The 22,411-nt window shown below is 38.3% G+C and overlaps 1 protein-coding gene across 4 annotated transcripts in view; it reads left to right on the top strand.

The window, feature by feature from the left end:
- ALKBH8 (alkB homolog 8, tRNA methyltransferase) overlaps nt 1-22,411 on the top strand; it is a 56,681-nt gene that overhangs the window by 30,234 nt on the left and 4,036 nt on the right. For all 4 annotated transcript variants that reach the window (XM_064288872.1, XM_023554750.2, XM_064288870.1 and 1 more), the window contains exons 8-11: nt 3,024-3,130; nt 8,741-8,892; nt 12,105-12,361; nt 21,557-21,706. In XM_064288872.1, coding sequence (XP_064144942.1) covers nt 3,024-3,130; nt 8,741-8,892; nt 12,105-12,361; nt 21,557-21,706 — 666 coding nt within the window. The remainder of the gene's footprint in view (nt 1-3,023; nt 3,131-8,740; nt 8,893-12,104; nt 12,362-21,556; nt 21,707-22,411) is intronic.

Raw genomic sequence — 22,411 nt, 5'->3', positions numbered from 1 at the left:
ATCTGGCCAACTGACTGGAAGAGATTTATATTTATGCCTATTCCCAAGAAAGGTGATCCCACTGAATGAGGAAATTATCAAACACTATCATTAATATCACATGCAAGCAAAATTTTGCCGAAGATCATTCAAAAGCAGCTGCAGCAGTATATCAATGGAACTGCCAGAAATTCAAACCAGATTCAGAAGAGGACGTCGAACTAGGAATATCACTGCTGAAGTCAGATGGATCCTGGTTGAAAGCACAGAATACCAGAAAGGTGTTTACCTGTGTTTTATTGACTATGCAAAGGCATTCGACTGTGTGGATCATACCAAATTATGGATAACATTGTGAAGAATGGGAATTCCAGAACGCTTAATTGTGCATGCGGAACCTGTGCATAGATCAAGAGGCAGTCATTTGAACGGAACAAGGGAATACTGTGTGTTTTAAAGTCAGGAAAGGTATGCGTCAGGGTTGTATCCTTTCTCCATACCTATTTAACCTGTATGCCGAGTGAATAATCACAGAAGCTGGACTATATGAAGAATGGGGCGTCAGGATTGGAGGAAGATTGATTAACAACTTGAGATATGCAGATGACACAACCTCGTTTGCTGAAAGTGAAGAGGACTTGAAGCACTTACTGATGAAGATCAAAGACCACAGCCTTAAGAATGGATTACGCCTCAACATAAAGAAAACAAATCCTCACAGCTATACTAATAAGCAACATCATGATAAATGGAGAAGAGATTGAAGTTGTCAAGGATTTCATTTTACTTGGATCCACAATCAACAGCCATGGAAGCAGCAGTCAAGAAATCAAAAGACGCATTGCATGGGGCAAGTCTGCTGCAAAAGACCCCTTTAAAGTGTTAAAAAGCAAAGATGTCACCTTGAAGACTAAGGTGCGCCTGACTCAAGCCATGGCGTTTTCAGTGGCCTCCTATGCGTGTGAAAGCTGAATGATGAATAAAGATCGAAGAAGAATTGGTGCCTTTGAATTGTGTTGGCAAAGAATACTGGATATACCATGGACTGCCAAAAGAACAAACAAATCTGTCTTGGAAGAAGTACAACCAGAATGCTCCTTAGAAACAAGGATGGCGAGACTATGTGTCACATACTTTGTACATGTTGTCAGGAGGGATCAGACCCTGGAGAAGGATTTCATGCTTAGTAAAGTAGATGGTCAGCGAAAAAGAGGAAGACTCTCAGTGAGGTGGATTGACACAGCGGCTGCAACATTGGACTTAAGCATAACAAGGATTGTGAGGATGATGCAGGACTGGGCAGTGTTTTGTTCTGTTGTGCGTAGGGTCACTATGAGTTGGAAGTGACCTGATGGCACCTAACAACAACAACAACAATTTTGCTGCTATACTTTAGGAAAGTCAGATTAGGAACCTAGACTAAAGAGGTTAACCAATTTGGCTTATATCCAGAGTAGAGGCAAGACTAGGAATTACAATAAGGTCTTCTGAGTGATTATCTTGATGCTCTTCTATTTACACAGAAGTGAGGTCTCACATTTGTAGAGTTCTTTGTAGGTAGAAATCCTCTTATATGCTAAATCACTTTAAGTATATGGTGGTAAGATCAGAAGCTTTGAGGCTGACCAAAACTGAGTACTGTTCTTCCTTTGCATACACTTGCATGCTTGCTCATGTGTGCCCCCTCCCTTGCACTGGCTTTCCTTGTACCCTCTTTTGATTTTGGTCTTGCTCCTTCCTCCCCCTTTTTCTGTTTTCTAGTCTTCAGAGAAGTACTGTCATAGATAGCTTACTGCCTTCTTTCTTCCGTTTTTTAGACTTGAAATTCATAAAATACTATTGGTCCCTGGTTTAAGGTCTAAATTCCACATATCAGGCTGCTAATTCTCTTATTTATCCTTAAAGCATTAGAGCAGGTTGTAATTGGTCAGTCACCAAGTGTTTACTGAATACCTGCCAAGTGCCTGGCATTGCATTTTGGCAAATCCTGTTGGCACATTTGTATGTACTTTTAAACATTTATCTGTAGGCTTATGTTGATCAAATTTCTTTAAAGTGGAGTTATTATAGCCTTTGTGAGTGACCATTAATGGATAGATGGCCCTGGCGATAGTTTTCCCTTCAGCTCTTGTATGTAGAAAGATATGCTAAATTCTGATACCTGATGATCATAATTACTTTTCAAATAGGCCGATTTGTTCACTTAAAAAATATTTTTCAGCCTTGTGGCGTGCCTTTTAAATTCACATTTGTCAGTTATTGCTGTTTTTAGACTACAGTTTTTGATGTTCGAAGGGTTCCTGAGGACCAAAACATTTCTTGAGTGTTGTATTTTTATAGGTTGGTATTTATAATAATATTTGAACATATCTTAGGAAGAATTGCTGAAAACATTTCTGTTCTCTTTGGTTATCTCTTGTAAGTTAGCGTCTAATATCCAGTCTCTTGCTTAACTTTAAAGGCAAAATGGATTATTTGAGGATCTACATGTAATAGTTATTTCTCCTTGGATTGTTAATTATTAATATACTATGAATAATAATAATAACAGCTACTAATTTTTAAAATTTACTCTGTGCCAGGTACTGTGATTTATATCCATCATATATTTAATTTATGTAACTACTCTGTAAGGGTAGAGAAAACTAAGGTTAAATGGCTTCTCATTGATCATATGGCTAGTAAGTAGAAGAGCCATTTCAGGATATGAGTGTTTCAGCTCCATAGTCCCTGTGTTTGACCCGTACCCTAATGTTTTTCATAGTTTGATCCTTAGATCATCTGCATTACCCTGGCGTGATTATTAGAAGTGGAGATCCCTGAGCCTCTCCCCAGACCTACGGAATCAGAATCTTTGTGGGCAAAGTATTTAATCATTCAGTTGATTGTTATGTACACTAACATCTGAGAATCACTCTGCTACAACCATGGTTATTTTTTAATCTCTGTTAACCTAGAAATATGTCTAGGAATCAACTAATCATTCTTATCCCGAAGTATATAAAATTTTGGATTGATCTTTATGGTTTTGTCTTTGCTTCAAGATTGTCATGGATTTTAAGCACTCAGATGGTGTCACAGTACCAGTCATGCTGCCTCGTCGGAGTTTGCTCGTGATGACAGGAGAATCTAGATACCTTTGGACACATGGGTATGTATAGAGATGACCTTGATAACTTTTGCTTTGGGAGAGTTGTCATTCTCTGTGTAAACTACTTGAACTATACCCCGTCTGTGCATACAGAGGCTTCTGGGTCCAAACCTTCTAGGGGCATATATAACCTTTTGTTAATATTAACCTTTTATTTTGAAAAAAAATTCAGATTTACTTGTAAGCCTAGTACAGTGAACTCTATTTGCCTTTCACTTAGATTCACCAGTTATGAACATTTTACCACATGTGTTTTACTTCTGTCTCATATATCATCATTACTATTATTTTTGCTGGATTATTTGAGAGTTATTTGCAGACATCATAACTCTGTGTATTTCCTAAGAATAAGGACATTCTCTACGTCAGGGGTTGACAAACTATGGCCAGTGGGCAAAATTCAGCCCTCACACTGATTTTGCTCAACCCTTGAGCTAAAAATGGTTTTTATACCCAAGAGAAACAATAACAACACCACCACCAACAAAGCATATGTCCACCAAAATAGTTGCCCTCAGGCTTGGGACCAGAGTCTTGTGGAATAACTCAGTCAATTGGCAGAACGTAGTTTATAAAGATAATATTCTATATCCTAGTTTGGTGACTAGCATCTGGGGTCTTAAAAGCTTGTGAGCAGCCATCTAAGATGCAACCATTTGTCTCTACTCATTTGGAGCAAAAGAGAATGAAGGAAACTAAAGACTCGAAGAAACTAGTCCACAAGACTAACAGCCCACACGAACCACAGCCTCTTCTAACCTGAGACCAGAAGAACTAGCTACCACTACCAGCTGTTCCAACCAGGGGTACAATAGAAGGTACCAGATAAAATGGGAGAAAAATGTAGGACAAAATTAAAATACGTAAAAAAGGCCAGATAGAGACCAATAGAGACTAGAGGGATCCGTGAGACTATCGTCGTAAGATACTTTTTGAACTTGAAACTGAAGCTACTCCTGGAGATCACCTTTCAGCCAAATAATAGCTTGGCTTATAAAATAAACAATATTACCCGTTAGTAATGTGCTCCCTTAAACAATCAACTGTATGATACCAAATTTAGTCAAACGCAAAATGAGAAGGCAAGGGGGGGAAGGAAAGCTAGATCAGTGGAAACAAACAGAATGGAAATAATGAGAATGCTGACATGTTATGAAAATTGTAACCAATGTCATGGAACAACTTGTATAAAAGTTGTTAAATGGGAACCCAATTTGCCGTGTAAACTTTCATGAAAGCACAATAAAATATTAAAAAAAAAAAAAACTTGCACCAAATATAATGGTTTTTAGATTTTTAAAGGATTGTAAAAACAGCAACAGTGAAGAATGTGCAATAGACTCTACGTAGCCATCATTTTCATCACATTATTCTCTTGTTCAAAACATATTTTACTGTTAACGCCACCAGGGTTTCCTTTAAATATTAATAGTAGTTTTTTCATTCTGCATCCCACTTTGGAGAGGGGCGTCTGGGGTCTTAAAAGCTAGCAAGCAACCATCTAAGATGCATCAATTGGTCTCAACCCACCTGGAGCAAAGGAGAATGAAGAACACCAAAGACACAAGGTAATTATGAGTCTAAGAGACAGAAAGGGCCACATAAATCAGAAACTACATCAGCCTGAGACCAGAAGAACTAGATGGTGCCCGGCTACAACCGATGACTGCCCTGGCAGGGAATACAACAGAGAACCCTTGAGGGAGCAGGAGAGCAGTGGTATGCAGACCCCAAATCCTCATAAAAAGACCAGACTTAATGGCCTGACTGAGACTAAAAGGACCCTGGTGGTCATGGTCCCCAGACCTTCTGTTGGTCCAGGACAGGAACGATTCCTTATGCCAACTCTTCAGACAGGGATTGGACTGGACAATGGGATAGAAAATGATACTGGTGAAGAATGAGCTTCTTGGATCAAGTAGACACATGAGACTGTGTTGGCATTTCTTGTTTGGAGGGGAGATGAGAGGGCAGATGAGGTCAGAAGCTGGCTGAATGGACACAGAGAGAGTGGAGGGAGCGGGGAGGGAATATGCCGTCTCATTTGGGGGAGACCAATTAGGAGTATATAGAAAGGTGTATATAAATTTTTGTGTGAGGGACTGACTTGTAAACTTTCACTTAAAGCACAATAAAAAGAAAAAAATATTAATAGTGGTTTTCTGTGGAAGGTTGGGTTATAGGTAATCAGCATATTTAAAAACAATTTTAATCTAGGTAATATTTTAACCGATATATGAAAGAATAATGTTGGGGAATTTATTCTACCTGATTTTTAAGACTTATTATAAAGCTACGGTAATCAAAAGATTGTAGTATTAGTGTACAGGCAGACAAAAAGATCAGTGGAACAGAATAGAGTCCATAAATACATGCACACATAGAAGGTCAGTTGATTTTTGACAAAGATATCAACGCAACTGAATGCAGAAAAGAAATTCTTCAGCATACGGGGCTGGAACACGGGCCATCCCCATGGAAGACAAAATGAGCAGCGGTCCCTACTTCATTACCTGGAACACGGGCCATCCCCGTGGAAGACAAAATGAGCAGCGGTCCCTACTTCATTACCTGGAACACGGGCCATCCCCGTGGAAGACAAAATGAGCAGCGGTCCCTACTTCATTACCTGGAACACGGGCCATCCCCGTGGAAGACAAAATGAGCAGCGGTCCCTACTTCATTACCTGGAACACGGGCCATCCCCGTGGAAGACAAAATGAGCAGCGGTCCCTACTTCATTACCTGGAACACGGGCCATCCCCGTGGAAGACAAAATGAGCAGCGGTCCCTACTTCATTACCTGGAACACGGGGCATCCCCGTGGAAGACAAAATGAGCACCGGTCCCTACTTCATTACCGTTCGCAAAATCAATTTGTGTAGATCGAAGATTTAAATGTAAGAGCAGTACTATAGAATGCCTAGAACAAAATACAGGAGAATATTTTTGCAGCCTTGGGCAGGCAAACATTTTTTTAGAAAGATTACAGAAAGCACTTAACCATGATAAAAAAAAATTAACAAATTAGACTGCATTAAAATTTAAGAAAACTTCTGCTCATCTAAAGATACCATTAAGAAATGAAGAGGCAAGCCACACGTGGGGAAAAAATATCCATAATGTGTGCATCTAGCAAAGGATTAAATAAAAGAATGAACAGATCCTTTACCCAAAAAGGATCTATAAATGACTAATAAGCACACAGGAAGGTCTACACCGTCATTAATCCTCAGAGAAATGCAAGTTAAAGCACAATTTGATACCACTTGCCACCCACTAAAATGGCTGAAATTAAAACCTCAGATAATACCAAGTGTTGCCGAGGATGCCGAGCAGTCTGACGTTTTCACGTGTTACTAGTGAGAGTATAAAGCTGGACAACTGTCTTGAAAAACGGGCTGTTTCTTACCTTATGATCCACCGTTTTCACTCCTAGGTATTTACTTGAGTAATAAAAATACGTATCTAAAAAAGGTATGTACAGTAATGGTCACAGCAACTTTATTTATATTAGTCCCAAATTGGGAACACCAAAATGTCTGTCAGCAGAGTTTGGGTAAATAAATTGTGATGTGCTTGTACAATGCAGTGTTAATCAGCAATAAAAAGGGAATGACCTACTAACACATACAACAAGAATAATCTAAAAATCATTATGTTAAATGGACAAAGCCAGATACAAAATAGTATGCACTGTATATGAAATTCAGGAACAGGTGAAACCATACTGATAGAAATCAGAACAGTGATTGTTTCAAGGTGGGAAAGATTGACTGGAAGGGTACACAAGGGAATTTCCTTGGGTGAAGGAAAAGTTTTATCAAATAAACAACAAATCTAAACTTTGAAAGGGAAGATTACCAAATAATTCCTTTTTTCCCATTCAAAAAGTTGATCTAACTTTAAGGATCTCTTTTAAACCTTCTTACAATCCACAATGGCTTGTACCGCTCCCTTTTTATTTTTCAATCTTTGTTTTACTTATTGTATTTGTATTACCCAATTTAAGAGTTGATTATATGTGCTTGAGATCAGAAGAACTAAATGGTGCCTGGCTACCCCTAGTGACTGCTCTGACTGGGACCACAATAGTAGGTCAGGGACAGAGTGGGAGAGACATGTAGAACAAAATTCAGACTCATAATAAGGTCAGACTTACTGGTCTGATAGAGACTGGTGGAACTCCTGAGACTATGGCCCTTATATACCCTTCAAACTTGGAACTGAAATCACTCCTAGAGATCACATAATAGCCATACAATAGGCAGGCCTATAAAATGAACATTAACACTAGTGAGGAATGTGCCCTTCAGAACAATCAGCTGTATGATAACCAAAAAAACCAAACCCAGTGCAGACCAGTCAATTCTGACTCATAGTGACCCTATAGGACAGAGTAGAACTGCCCCATAGAGTTTCCAAGGAGCACCTGGAGGATTTGAACTGCTGACACTTTGGTTAGCAGTCGTAGCACTTAACCACTACGCTACCAGGGTTCCCCAGCTATATGATACAAGACTCAAAGGATAGCATTTGCCCAAAAACTAAGTTCAGAAGGACAGTAGGGGCAAGAAAGCTGGGCGAGTGGGCATGGGGGACCTAGGGAGGAAGAAAGAAGAATGCTGACATGTTCAGGGGTTTGCAACCAATGTCACGAAACTAAAATAAATTGTTGAATGGGAAACTAACTTGCTCTGTAAACTTTCAGCTAAACAACAATAGAATGTTCCAAAAAAAAAAAGTTGATTACATACCCTTTTGTTCCATCCTCTTTTGTTTCCTGATGTTGATGTCCTTGATCCTCAGCTGGATTTTTGTTACTGAGAAAGATGTATTAAAAATTCCGTCAGTAGTTGTGTATTTGTCTATTTCTTCTTTTAGCGTTTTCTCACTTTGTGCTCAATGTATTTTGGGGCTATTTTATTATTCAGGTGTATACGAAATATAGGATTTTTATATATCTCTGTTGGGCTGATGCTGTTACTATGAAATATCCATTTTATCTCTGGTAATACTTCTTGTTTTAAGGACTGCTTTGATTAATATAACTGTACCACTTTTGGTTTTGCTTGGTGTATGCAAAATAATTGTGTTTTCATATATATTTTTTTTTCCTATTTTTTTATTTTCAACCATTCTCTGTCCTTATCTTTAAGCTGTATCTCTTGTAATCAGCATATGGTTGGATTTATTTTTTTCAATCCAGTCTGTCAGTCTTTGTTCTTTATTCAGAGTGTTTAGTCCTTTTACATCTAATGTAGTTACTGATCTTGGGTTTAAACTGACCATTTAATTGTTTTTACTGTTTCTCCCCCCCCCAGCTTTGATTTGTATTAATTAAATATTTACTGTTATTCTATTTTCACCTTGAATTACTTGTTAGTTACACGTTCTTTTAATATTTTTATACTGGAATATAACTTCCCTAAAGGCAGAGACTTTCTTTACTCTCTCTATAATTGAAGGAATCCAAAACAATATTTGCAATAAAATCTAGATGTGTTCCCTTAATATTTTTAAAAAGCCTGAAATACTTTTATGTATACAGTATTAAATAAATTATTTTGGCTATTGGCTTTTTTTTTTTTTTTTTTTAATTGGCTTTAGGATCACACCTAGAAAATTTGATACTGTTCAAGCATCTGAGAGTCACAAAAGTGGAATTATCATCAGTGATGTTGGAGACCTAACTTTAAGCAAGAGGGGAATACGAACGTCATTCACATTTAGAAAAGTGAGACAAACACCTTGTAATTGTAGTAAGTATATAATTTGTTTCTACTGTAAAATGGAGTAAGTAAATCCAGTTTGAAAATCCTTTAAGTATCGTTGAAACCAAGGAGAACTTTCTTTTAACTTCTGTAATGGCATTGCCTGTATTCTGCCTTGTATTTATATACTTAACCATCTCCATTAGAGCTAATATTTCTTGAATACAGGGGCTGCATCTTATTTATTTTCCTCAAACTTAGTATTTGATTATATTTTATTATTTTAATACTTTATTTATTGAAATCACAGTTAAGAGTGCTACAGTTGTAGGACAGTGAAGTATCACTTGGGCGAAAAATAGACTTTGTTGGAAAAAGCTTGTCAGAATTACTTCTCATTAACCCAACAGAGAAGTCTGAGATGACAGTTGTTAATAACTCTCGGAGAATCAACAATGATTTATGTTCTGGTCAGTTTGGAAACCTGGAAGGGAATAAAACAAGTGCCCAAACCTTGTCAGGAGGATGCTGTTCTGAATTGTCTGTACAAGTACATTGTGCCCTGGGTTACGTGGACTCAATTAACCAAAACTTCTTTCATTTTATAAATAATATTTTATAATGAGAGTGATAGTAAAGCCCTTTTTATATCCTGGGTTTTCAATTATGGGCAGTATCTAGCAATAAGCCTTTTGATTCAGTCATGATCATAAAAATATTTTAAATTAAAAACCCTTATTATACCTACAAGATGTTATCCTGTTAGAAAACTTGAAATCTTTATATTTGTTATCTGAATTGACAGCTGAGTTTAAAACAGGTTTTTGTTTCTTTTGCTAAAAGTGTCACTGAGGACTTAAAACATTTTTTGAAATCAGTTAAGCAGTGTTTATTTAGTATTTGGTGACTATCTAACACTGTCATGAGCTTTAAAAGGCACAGAAAAATAAACTTGGGTCCTAGGGACTGAAAGTCTTTGCAGATTTCTTATGCAGATTTTCTTTTCTATGGGCATTTGTTAAATGTAAGTGGTACCATAAGAAGCTCCCGTTGGGCATTCAGTTTACAGATTTTTTTTTAAGTTCAAGGTCATTGTTTGGATACTTTTGGTCAAAACTTGTGGATTTTTAAATGACAAGGGTTGCTCCTCCTTTTAGACAATTAAAAAAACAACCCAAACCTGTTAATATAGAGTCGATTCTGACTCATGAAGACCTCATGTATAGAAAATAGAACTGCTCCATAGGGTTTTATTGGCTGTAATCTTTATAGAAGCAGTTCATCAGGCCTTTCTTGTGCAGAGCTGCTGGGTGGGTTTGAACCGGCAACGTTTAGGTTAGCAGCCGATCGCAGACCGCTCGCCACCTAGGGAACTTAGATGTTCATGATTTCCAAGAAAATAAAATTGTCATTACAGAGATCAATTTAGGGTAATTGTAATATACATTGTAGTGTAATTGTAATTCTAATTTAATGGACATAATGTAAGCCATCTGTATCTACATGTATGTTTTAGAGCTCTCAAGCTTTCTGGGGCTACTCTTTTTTTTTTTTTCGTTGTGCTTTAAGCGAAAGTTTACAGCTCAAGTTAGTTTCTCATGTAAAAACTTACACACACATTGCTCTGTGACCCTAGTTCCTCTCCCTGTAATGTGACAGCACACTTCTTTCCACCCCAGATTTCCTGTGTCCGTTCAACCAGCTCCTGTCCTTTTCTGCCTTCTCTTCTCGCCTCCGGACAGGAGCTGCCCATTTAGTCTCATCTATCTACCTGAACTAAGAAGCACACTCTTCATGAGTATCATTTTATGTCTTATAGTCCATCCTAATCTTTGTCTGAAGAATTGGCTCCAGGAATGGTTTTAGTTCTCTGTTAACAGAAAGTCCAGGGGCTGTGTCTTCTGGGGTTCCCGCAGTCGTAGTCAGACCATTAAGTCTGGCCTTTTTACTAGAATTTGAGTTCTGTACCCCACTTTTCTCCTGCTCCGTCAGGACTGTCTCTTGTGTTCCCTGACAGGTCAGTCATTGGTGGTAGCCGGGCACCATCTAGTTCTCAGGCTGATGGAGTCTCTGGTTTATATGGCCCTTTTTGTCTGTTGGGCTAATATTTTCCTTGTGTCCTCAGTGTTCTGCATTCTCCTTTGTTCCAGGTGGGTTGGGACCAGTCAATGCATCTTAGATGGCCACTTGCTAGCTTTTAAGACCCCAGACACCACTCACCAAAGTGGGGTGCATAACATTTTCTTAATACACTTTGTTATGCCAGTTGACCTAGATGTCTCTGGAGCTGCTCTTAAATACCAAATTAGAATGTTTAGCATTTCACATATTATTAGTGGCTAGACACGCACATCCCATTCTAGGCTTTCCTAAGGTTTGGCATCTTCCAGTTATATTTGGGTGTCCCTGGGTGGTACAAACAATCAAGAGCTTGGCTGCTAACCTGAAGTGTGGTGGTTCAGATCCACTCAGAGGTGCCTCAGGAGAAAGTCCTGGCAGTCTGCTTCCAAAAGATGAGCACTGAACCCGCGGAGCACAGTTCTGCCTTGACACACGCTGGGTTCACCACGAGCTGGAGTCCGTGGCAGCTGGTCTGGTTTTGGCGTTTTAATCCGCACAGTTCTACCTTGACACACGCTGGGTTCACCACGAGCTGGAATCCGTGGCAGCTGGTCTGGTTTCGGCGTTTTAATCCACACAGTTCTACCTTGACACACGCTGGGTTCACCACGAGCTGGAATCCGTGGCAGCTGGTCTGGTTTCGGCGTTTTAATCCGCACAGTTCTACCTTGACACACGCTGGGTTCACCACGAGCTGGAATCCGTGGCAGCTGGTCTGGTTTCGGCGTTTTAATCCACACAGTTCTACCTTGACACACGCTGGGTTCACCACGAGCTGGAATCCGTGGCAGCTGGTCTGGTTTCGGCGTTTTAATCCACACAGTTCTACCTTGACACGCTGGGTTCACCATGAGCTGGAGCCCGTGGCAGCTGGTCTGGTTTCGGCGTTTTAATCCGCACAGTTCTACCTTGACACGCTGGGTTCACCACGAGCTGAAATCCGTGGCAGCTGGTCTGGTTTCGGCGTTTTAATCCCAAAATGAAATAGACATCCTCATTACAAGGCAGATGCAGAATTGCAGCTGATAATTCAGAGCCTACCTCTCTTAAGCACCAAAATTTCTTTTGAGAAAACTGGATTCATTATGTATCATTTGGATAAAAAAGAAAGATTTATATTGCCTTATTTTTTCATTTAGATTACCCCTTAGTCTGTGACAGCCAGAGAAAAGAGGCTCCCCCCTCAGTTCCAGAGAGCGATAGAGAAGCCACACAGCTGGAGCAGGAGTATGTCCATCGAGTTTATGAAGAGATTGCTGGGCATTTCAGCAGCACGAGACACACTCCTTGGCCGCGTATCGTGGAGTTTTTAAAAGCTTTGCCGAGTGGTTCAGTAGTGGCTGATATTGGATGTGGAAATGGAAAATATCTTGGCATTAATAAAGAATTACATATGGTAAGTAATTTTTGTTTATGACTTTTTTCCTTATTTTCAGTGGTTATCAGTATCTGTCTTCCTGATGATACAATGCTATTTGTCAGGTCATGTAAATAAAAAATAAACTTTCCAGTTCAAATGTTTCTTCAGAATTGAAAATTATAATGAATACTATTGTGACATCTTCGTTTTCATCTTAAATTAGAGAACTATTAATAATTTTTCTTGATCTTATAAAAAATTAGTATAGTTTACAGATATTTAATTGAAGAAAAATTATCTCCTATATTTATAAGATTTGTTTTATGATAATCAGAATTCTTTAATTCCAGGTAGTTTTTTTTAATTAATTAATTTTTAAATTTTATTTTTGATGAAAATATACACAGCAAAACCTACTCCCATTCTGCAGTTTCTGGTCACAGTGATTGGTGACATTGGTTACATTGTGTCAACATTTGCATTATTTCTGTTCTAGTTGTTTCACTTCCATGTACTTAATCTCCCTGCTAATTTCTGGTAATTTTTAAGTACTGCCCCAGAACGTGAAGCCTGTACCTCTGAAAGCATGAGACTCCCTTTAATTTCTTTATGCTCAATGACAGTCTGTTTATGAAATGACATTACAAAAGATTTATAACAAACAGATTGAAAATTAATGAGCACTCCCATTCTTTTCCCTCCCCCCACCCCAGAAATTTATGGACATGCCATATTTTGTGGGGTTTTTCCCACCTTTGTAGATTTTGTTTCCAAGTAAGATTATTTTCTCAGTAAAACTATCTTACATTTATGAAACTCTCTAGAGAGCAGAAAGGATTTTGTAGAAACTTTGCTTAGTTACTCCTAAGTGTGAGAAAAATGAAGAGGATGTTTTTATCCGCTTTTTATAAACAAAGCCATATAATTAGGTGATGTAACTGGAACCTGAATCTATGTCTTCTGGCTCCAAATGCAGTATTCTTAGGGGGGAGAAAAAGGTTACTTATTCATATCTTACTACTGAGTAAACTAAGGCTCAGATAAATGATTAATTAACTTGACCAAGGTCACAATGCTAGACCCAGGGCTGAACCCATTTCTGACTTCGAAGTTTCTGTTTTAGTGCTATAACTTTTTTTCAGTGGACCACTTTTTCCCTGCTGTGCCTGAGGTTGGAAGTCCTTCCTACTCTACTGCACTGTTGTAAATACTCACATCAACACTGCTATGTGAGGACCGAAAACCCTGATGGCGTAGTGGTTAAGAGCTATGGCTGCTAACCAAAAGGTTGGCATTTCGAATCCACCAGGCCCCCCTTGGAAACTATAGGGCAGTTCTACTCTGTCCTATAGGGTTGCTATGAATTGAAGTCGACTCAGCAATGGTTTTTTTTTTTTTTTTAATGTGAGGACTGGAGCTTCCTTTTCTCACGATTAGGGGAGGAAGGACTTGAGTAAAGGAGTAGATAAAGAGAATGAAGAGCAGTCTACATTCATGGGTTATTGTAGTTTGTCAGATTGCTTATAATCTTTATTTTTATCCCATCCTAGATACTGTACACCTGTATGAAGGAAGTTATTACTGCATTTGAGGAAAGGTAGAGTTTATGCATTCGGAGGCAGGTGAAAGAATAGCTTTTCATCAAAATAAGACATTGATATTCATATAGTGTCATCATGTTTACAACTACATTTTTGTTTATAAAGAATAAGGTCTAGTGAATTGTTTGTTCATGTTGGAGAGGAAGTAGATTTTTGATGTGCCACTTAAAAACACAACTTTAAACACAGAAAAAAGTAATATTTTCTGGTACTTTAATCTCTAAGTACTGTCCAAAAATGCTAATTAAGTATCATTTGTGACAGTGACACTAGGGTAAAGTGAACCTTACTAACTTAGTCATAATGATACCATTATCCTGTTACAATTGAGAGAATGATTTCTTGATAAACAGAAAACTGAACCAGAAACCTGAAGCTGATTCAGATTTTTGGAAGGACTGGAAAATCACATGTACATCTATCTGCCTCTCCATTGTCCTTGTTCATTTTATCAGTGGGAGGTCTGCATGCATTCCTTTCTCTCTGCTGTTCTCCAGAGCCTACTTCATTGTCTAACCTCCAGGGAAGGCTCTATGGCTCATGAATGAATGAAAACTAGCCTGGTTGGAGTTAAGGCTGTCATTATAACAGAATTGGAATTATCTATGAGAAAAGGGAAGCCTGTTTTTTTAAGCTGCTGAGGCTCCATCCTGAATGGAGCTATGTTATTTGAGTCTGTTTTGAGCAATCATCTTTGAGCATAAAAGTATGTGCATTTCTTGACATTCATGAGACTTGCCCTGAGTTATTCGTTTTTTGTCAAATGGGGATAGCCTGAAAATCTAAAAAATTATTAGTATCACTGTTACATCCAAATTTCCTTAACAAAATCCATTTTTTATACTAGCTTGAGCTCTCATGGAAATAGCTTTATGAACTGTTTTTCATTTCTGTAAGAAGTATATGTGGCAAAACTTTTTATCATAGAGCTGAGCCACTGGCCTTGCTGTTCTCATTAATTCAAAATTTCTATTTTCTGGCAAGGAACAGTTTTGACTCTTCATTTGTATCATCAGCACTAGTTGCTTGCCTTCTTTTCAGAGTTAAATTTTATAAGCAAGATTTTATACCTTGAAGAGACTTATGTAATATAAACATTACCAATAACAGGTAAGACATACGTATCCTGATCTCGGCCGGGCTCATTCGGTAAGTGATTGCGCTGTGCTTTGGTCTCGGAACACATTCCGTTCAAGTTTTTTTCCTTGATAATTACTTAATGCATGGTATGGATTTTCTTTGTTGCTGCAAATAGTTGGTATTGTAAATCTCATACTTGATACTACCAGAAGTTTATTTATAATGATAAGAATTGGAGGATTTGTTCATAAAGACCTCTTTGTACCTTGATTTTTTTTAAACTATATTGATTACTCCAGCGGAGGAAAGAAAACTAACATTTTCAAGCATCTTCTTTATGCCAGGTACGGTGTTGTGTTTTCTCACATACATAGTCTATGAGATTAGTATTTCTATCTTCATTTTACAAATAAGAAAACTGAGGCTCAGATAGGTTGTGACATACCCAAGTTCTCATACTGTTAGGGAAAGCATTAGAACTTATATCTCCAACTTCAGAGTTCATGCTCTACGGCACTTGCCAACAGACATCTTGAAGACTAGCTTTGGTGACAGAACACCAGACTATAGGCTCAGAGATGGCAGGAATCATGTCTGTTTTGTTCTCCACTTACTTGGCACACAGTAGAAGCTTATAAGTGGTTCGTTGAATGATGAGAAGTATACCTGTGAATTTACCTTTCATTTCTTACTTGAAAACCAGGAGTATATACAGTGCTGTGTTCTACAGCCTTGAAGGATGTGACAGCCTCAGAATGGGTGAGCCTTAACTCATGTAAGATACCTTTAAGGTACATAGTGTCTTAGGCTGAGTTCTCTAGAGGAGCAAAATCAGTGAAGCATATATATAAATATATAGGGAGAGATTGACATATATATAAATAGCATATATAAGTATATATACAGAGATTCATTTCAAGGAAATGGCTCATGTAATTGTGGAGGCTGGCAAGTCCTAAATCTGTGTGTGGGGTGTCAGACTACAGGCTGCAGGCTTCTTTTGACTCACATGGTTGCAGGGACTAAGGAACCCCAAATCTGCAGATCGGATAGCAGGCTGCTGGCTCACGGGGTTGCAGGAGCTGGAGAATCCAAAATCTGCAGGTCAGGCAGCAGGCTGAAGACTTCCCACATTCCAAGAAGCAGAGATCAGAGGCTTATGAGACAAATGCAGGACTGAGAGAGCGAGCTTTGCCAGAACATTCGTTTATGTCATGAATACAGGCTACACCCCAAGGAAACTCCTCTTCCAACTGATGGACTACTCACATCAGATCACAAAATGGAAGGTGATGCATAGTGTTTGCCAAACCACTGAGAATTATAGCCTAGTCAAGTTGACAGTGTTAACCATCACACGCAGATTGTTCTTCATATCCAGAATTTAGGACAAGAGTTTTTGTTTACCCATTCTTCCATACAGTAATAATAACTAACATTTGCATTGTACTTCTGTGGTTAGTAAAATATTTAATATGCATCATTTCATTTAATTCTTACATTAACCCTTAGAAGCAGATAGTCCTATTATTTTTTAAAAAGAGAAAACAGAGGCTTAGAGATACTAAGTAGATTTCCTGGGTTGTATAGCTAGTTATTGGTGAAGCCAGAGGTCAGATCTAGAATTTGGTGTGTTCTTATCACTATACTTACCGCCTTTGCCCATTTCTCTGCACTTTAAACTATGTGCTGCCAGTCTGGTGTTCCTACAAGTGCATATTTTCTTCATATTTTTTAAAATTATATTTTTTAGAAATAAAAATAGTATAACCATAATTTACAATATGGGTGAAAGGAAAGGTACTCACTCATAATTCTGTCACCCTAATCAACCAGTTTATTGTGATGAATATGCTCCCAATGTTTTTCCTATGAATGTTTTATATAATAGTCTGCAATTTGATAACTCACCTTTATTACTTAATATTTACATTTTGATATGTAGTCTTATAAAATTCCTGGACTTTTTACTGTTTCATTAAGTAGATGTTGTGGACATTTTGGTTGTTTTCAGTTTGGAGCTATTATAAATAACAGTGTAATGAACATGTATATTGAGAGACAATGTGAGAAAAAGGAAGAACATGGAGAGTTGTAGCGAGAAAGACCCAGATTTGAATTCCTGCTCCATCACTAAGCTACTGTTCAACTTAGGGCAAATTACTTTTCTATTTGGAGTCACTTTTCTCATCTGCAGTATGGAGATAATAATACCTAACAAGGGTGTGTTATGAAGATTAAGTGTACTAGTACAAAGAAACTAATACATAGTAGGTAATCAGTAATTAGTTATTATTAACCTGTTTAGTTTATTTCCATGTTTTGTGTTATGAGAAATTTTAGAAGCATATAATTATTGGGTAAAACATTGTGAACATTTTTATCTTCCTTAAAAAAGTGGTTTGCCAGATATATGCACACCCATGTTCATTGCAGCACTGTTTACAATAGCAGAAAGATGGAAGCAACCATGTTACCCATCAACGGATGAATGGATAAATAAATTACGGTATATTCACACAATGGAATATTATGCATCGATAAAGAAAAATGATGGATCTTTGAAACATTTCATAACATGGAGGAATCTGGAGGGCATTATGCTGAGTGAAATTAGTCAGTTGTAAAAGGACAGATATTATATGAGACCACTATTATAAGAACTCAAGAAATAGTTTAAACAGAGAAGAAAATATTCTTTGATGGTTATGAGAGTGGGGAGGGTGGAAGGGAGAGGGGTATTCACTAATTAGATAGTAGGTAAGAACTATTTTAGGTGAAGGGAAGGACAACACACAATACAGGAGAGGTCAGCACAACTGGACTAAACCAAAAGCAAAGAAGTTTCCTGAATAAACCAAACACTTTGTGAAGGCCGGAGTAGCAGGGGCGGGGATTCGGGGACCATGGTTTCAGGGGACATCTAGGTCAATTGATGTAATAAAATCTATTAAGAAAACATTCTGCAGCCCACTTTGGAGAGTGGTGTCTGGGGTCTTAAACACAAGCAAGCGGCCATCTAAGATGCATCAATTGGTCTCAACCCACGTGGAGCAAAGGAGAATGAAGAACACCAATGACACAAAGTAATCATGAGTCCAAGAGACAGAAAGGGCCACATAATCCAGAGACTACATCATCCTGAGACCAGAAGAACTAGATGGTGCCTGGCCACAACCAATGACTACCCTGACAGGCAACACAACAGAGAATCTCTGAAGGAGCAGGAGAGCGGTGGGATGTAGACCTCAAATTCTCGTAAAAAGACCACACTTAAAGATCTAACTGAGACTAGAAGGACCCCGGAGGTCATGGTCCCCAGACTTTCTGTTAGCCCAAGACAGGAACCATTCCCAAAGCCAACTCTTCAGACAGGAATTGGACTGATACTGGTGAGGAGTGAGCTTCTTGGCTCAAGTGGACACATGAGACTATGTGGGCAGCTCTTGTCTGGAGGGGACATGAAAAGGCAGAGGGAAACAGAGCTGGCTGAATGGACACAGAAGTACAGGGTGGAGAGAGGGATTATGCTGTCTCACTAGGGGGAGGGCAACTAGGAGTATATAGCAAAGTGTGTATAAATTTTTGTATGAGAGACTGACTTGATTTGTAAACTTTCACTTAAAGCACAATACAAATTTTAAAAAATGGTTTGCCAAATTGTACTGTCACCAGCACTATATGAGAATAAGTTTTATCACACTTCTATCACACTGGTATATTTAGGTTTTGAAATATTTAGTAGTTTAATAGGAGAAAAATGGAGCTTTATTTTAGTTTGCAACTTTGATTGCTAGTTTGAATTTTTTTTAACTTTACCTATAATTCCAGAATTGCGTATTTAATGCTTTATTGAAGAGTCTAAAAAATTATATAGGATCAAAGGTATATAGTTTAAGCCCAATATGCCTTTTTATGTCATTGTTCTCCTTCCAACGCACAGAAACATGTAACTTTACATAATTCCTTGAATAGATGGGGATATCTAAAATAAGCCATTCTCTATCCTGTTGTTAACATTATACAACATTTTGCTGTTGTTGCTCCTGTTATGAACTAATGTGCCACTGAGTCGATTTTGACTCATAGTGACCTCATGTGGCAAAGTATAACTGCCCTGTAGGGTTTTCTAGGCTGTAATCTTCATAGAAGCAGATCGCCAGGTCTTTCTCCTGCAGACCTGTGGGCGAATTCGAACCAAGTGCTTACCCATGCACCACCAGGGCTCCTTTCAAATGTTTGGTACTATTCTTGGTGTAAAAATAAGAGAAGTGAAAAAATAGTGATGATCTGACTGTAGTGTATGGAAGACTCAGGCAAAATAAGTGCAGGTACTGAGGTAGGCGTGAGTCGAGGTCAGTGGGCAGTCTGCAGCTGACCTGACGCGTTAGTACTGAAGCTCTCCCTGCTTTCCCATTGGAAAGGAGCGCTGTGGACTAACAACCACGAATGCCTGGCGGGAAGGAGAGGGCGATTTTCTCTTGCTTTGCTTGGCTCCTGTTCTTATTCTGTCTCTGATTCTCAGATAATAACTTTCTTCTTCAGAAAATACTGGGCTCTATCTCTGGAGAATTTGTTGCCTAGGCAAGTTTGATTTCTTCCTGTGGACTCTTAGCAAGGTACAGCTGTTTGTCAGAGCTGGGCATACTTGAAACCTCTGATCCCATGAATGGAATTTGATTGTAACGAAAGCTAGCTAGCACCAAAATATAATAAGCTTATTATTTGAGTAGTATTTTCCTTTGGGTATTGTGTCTGTTGGCTGAGTGGCATAGAATATGGATGAAAATAAGTAAAATTAATAAGCCAGGCTTTTATCTTACATGGGTAAAACCAAAAAACAAACCAAACCTGTTGCCATCTAGTCAATTCCGACTCATGGCGACCCTTAGGACAGGGTAGAACTGTTTCCAAGGAGCGCCTGGGGGACAAACTGCTGACCTTTTGGTTAGCAGCCATAGCTCTTAACTACTGCGCCACTAGGGTTTCCTGATTAGCAGAGGGAGCTATTAATTGAGAATCTTGCCACTCCACTGTTGTTATTAATAGGCCCTATAGTACTTTTCCATCTTGAATATGGATCAGGGAAGATTGCTATACTTTACCTCTAGCTTGGTACTTTTTATTCTATCCTAGAAATTAATATAGATCTGGGATAGAATATAGGAGCTGTTTAATTCTGATTGGAAATTGAACAAACTCATATTAAGTATGATTAGTATGGCAATGTGATTTAACTCAATGTGGTGTGTTGACATGAAGATTTAGGTCCTTTATTCTCAGAAGGGATGAGGGAACTCTAAAGATCAGTACTTATTTAGATCAAAAAATTAAATAAGTAAATATAAGCTTGCAGTGACCATTTCTGTTTGGCTAAATCTGCTTATATATTTATTTTCCCTATTATAGAGATTAGAGTAAGAAGAAATATCTAGGGATAATTATTAATTGGTGATCTAACGTTTCTTCAGCCCCTCCCATTCCTTCCCCACTTTACATGTGTTCATTGCTCTGTGTGTGTGTGTGTGTGTGTGTGTGTGTGTGTAGATGGAGAGAAAGAAAATTCTTAGAACTACATGAATACAAAAACAAAACTAGAGAGCGGAGGGGAAGTCCTAGCCCTAGACTCCTTCCACAGAACCAGACAGGCATAAGGCACATTAGGCCTCACCTGCTAAGGGAGACGACAGCATGCTGCTAGCTGCCTTCAGTGCCCTCATTCCCATAGGGTGGCTTGGTGGTACCAAAAGATTTAATTAAATAGTATTTTACAAATTTTGAATTCAGTACTTTATTCTTGATACATATCAGGCATTTAGCAGAACAAGACTCAGTAGCTTTAAAATAATGAAATAAATTATTTTACTCATTTTGAGATTTTTTTTGTGTGAGTGTAAAATTTATACATGTTAGCAAGTATAAAAACCCAGTGCCGTCGAGTCGATTCCAACTTATAGCGACCCTATAGGACAGAGTAGAATTGCCCCATAGAGTTTCCAAGGAGTGCCTGGCAGATTTGAACTGCCGACCTCTTGGTTAGCAGCCATAGCACTTCACCACTACCCCACCAGGGTTTAAGAAGCAGAAAAAAAATCCATCATCCTCCTGCTACTATGTGCCATCACAATATAGTATTTATAATAATGAGCAATTCCTTACGTCATCATATACGTAGCTTCCTCTGAAGGACTAAGTGTCAATGTTTATGGGATAATTTCCGTTTTTTTAATGTGTGGTATTACAGAAAGATCCAGATTCTGAACAGTGATCAATTAGATGCAAATTAGGACCTCCCATTTCTATCACTATTGTTTTTATTATAGTCAAATTTGTTCCCATTCATTAATTTGAGTTCTGTTTGATACTTGTTGAGATAATAAACACTGCCACTCATATATATTTCAGCTTCGTACTGGGCTGTAAGAGCTGATAATTCAGCCCATTTCACAATGAGTATGAAATCTGTCTAATTAAGGTATGCAATAAACCCATAGCTCTTATTTTCTCATAGTGTTTAAACCAAATGTTTGAAATTCTTTCTCTATTATAGATTGGTTGTGACCGTAGCCAAAACCTCGTGGCCATCTGTAGGGAGAGGCAATATCAGGCCTTTGTCTGTGATGCGTTGGCAGTACCAATCCGCAGTGAGTCTTGTGATGCCTGTATCTCCATTGCTGTTATTCACCATTTTGCAACAGCAGTAAGTATTATCCTTCTCTCTTCAAGAACTTGTAACCAAAGTGGCAAGAATGGTCATGGACCCTGTTTTAGCTTTTACTTTCCATTCTTTTCTGTTTCTGTCACAAAATTTGCCCAGTTTGTTAAAAAAGCATGCAGAATGGAGATGGGCTACATGGGAGTTAGTCCTGTTTCCTTAATCAGAGGCCTGATTGGACTCTAGTTTGCCTTTATTGCCACATATTTCTGCCTTTTTTCTACCCCAAGTATCTTCTACCTTTCAATGGCTTTCTTCAAAGTTACAGAGTCACAGAATTTTAGCTGGAAGAGACTTTAGGCGATCATCGCCTGTAGGCCACTTGATTACTGTCTTCTCAGACTTTGAGCGTCTTTTTATTTCTGTTTTCCATATTTCTTTCTGAGTTCTTGCTCTGATCCCAGTAATTCGAGTCTAACTTCGTTCCTTGTTCACAATTTAAAAATAAGTAAAGTTAGTATTTTATATTTCTCTTATTGGAATTTTTTTTTTTTTTTTTCCTGGATGTCAGTAGTTTCTTGCCTGATGTAGGAAATAACTTTACGGATCACCCTGTGGTAGGGTCACTGGCATTTTCAGTGGACCTTATGACTTTAACTGAATTCAAAACAGAAGAGAAGACCTTCTGTGTCATTTGTCCCTTCAGTCACTAGCTCTTTATTTTTACTAGTAACCAAGAGAATCTGCTGA

This window comes from Loxodonta africana, chromosome 7 (assembly GCF_030014295.1).
Source record: "Loxodonta africana isolate mLoxAfr1 chromosome 7, mLoxAfr1.hap2, whole genome shotgun sequence".
NCBI classification, from domain to species: domain Eukaryota; kingdom Metazoa; phylum Chordata; class Mammalia; order Proboscidea; family Elephantidae; genus Loxodonta; species Loxodonta africana.
This window is presented reverse-complemented; position numbering and strand designations above follow the sequence as displayed.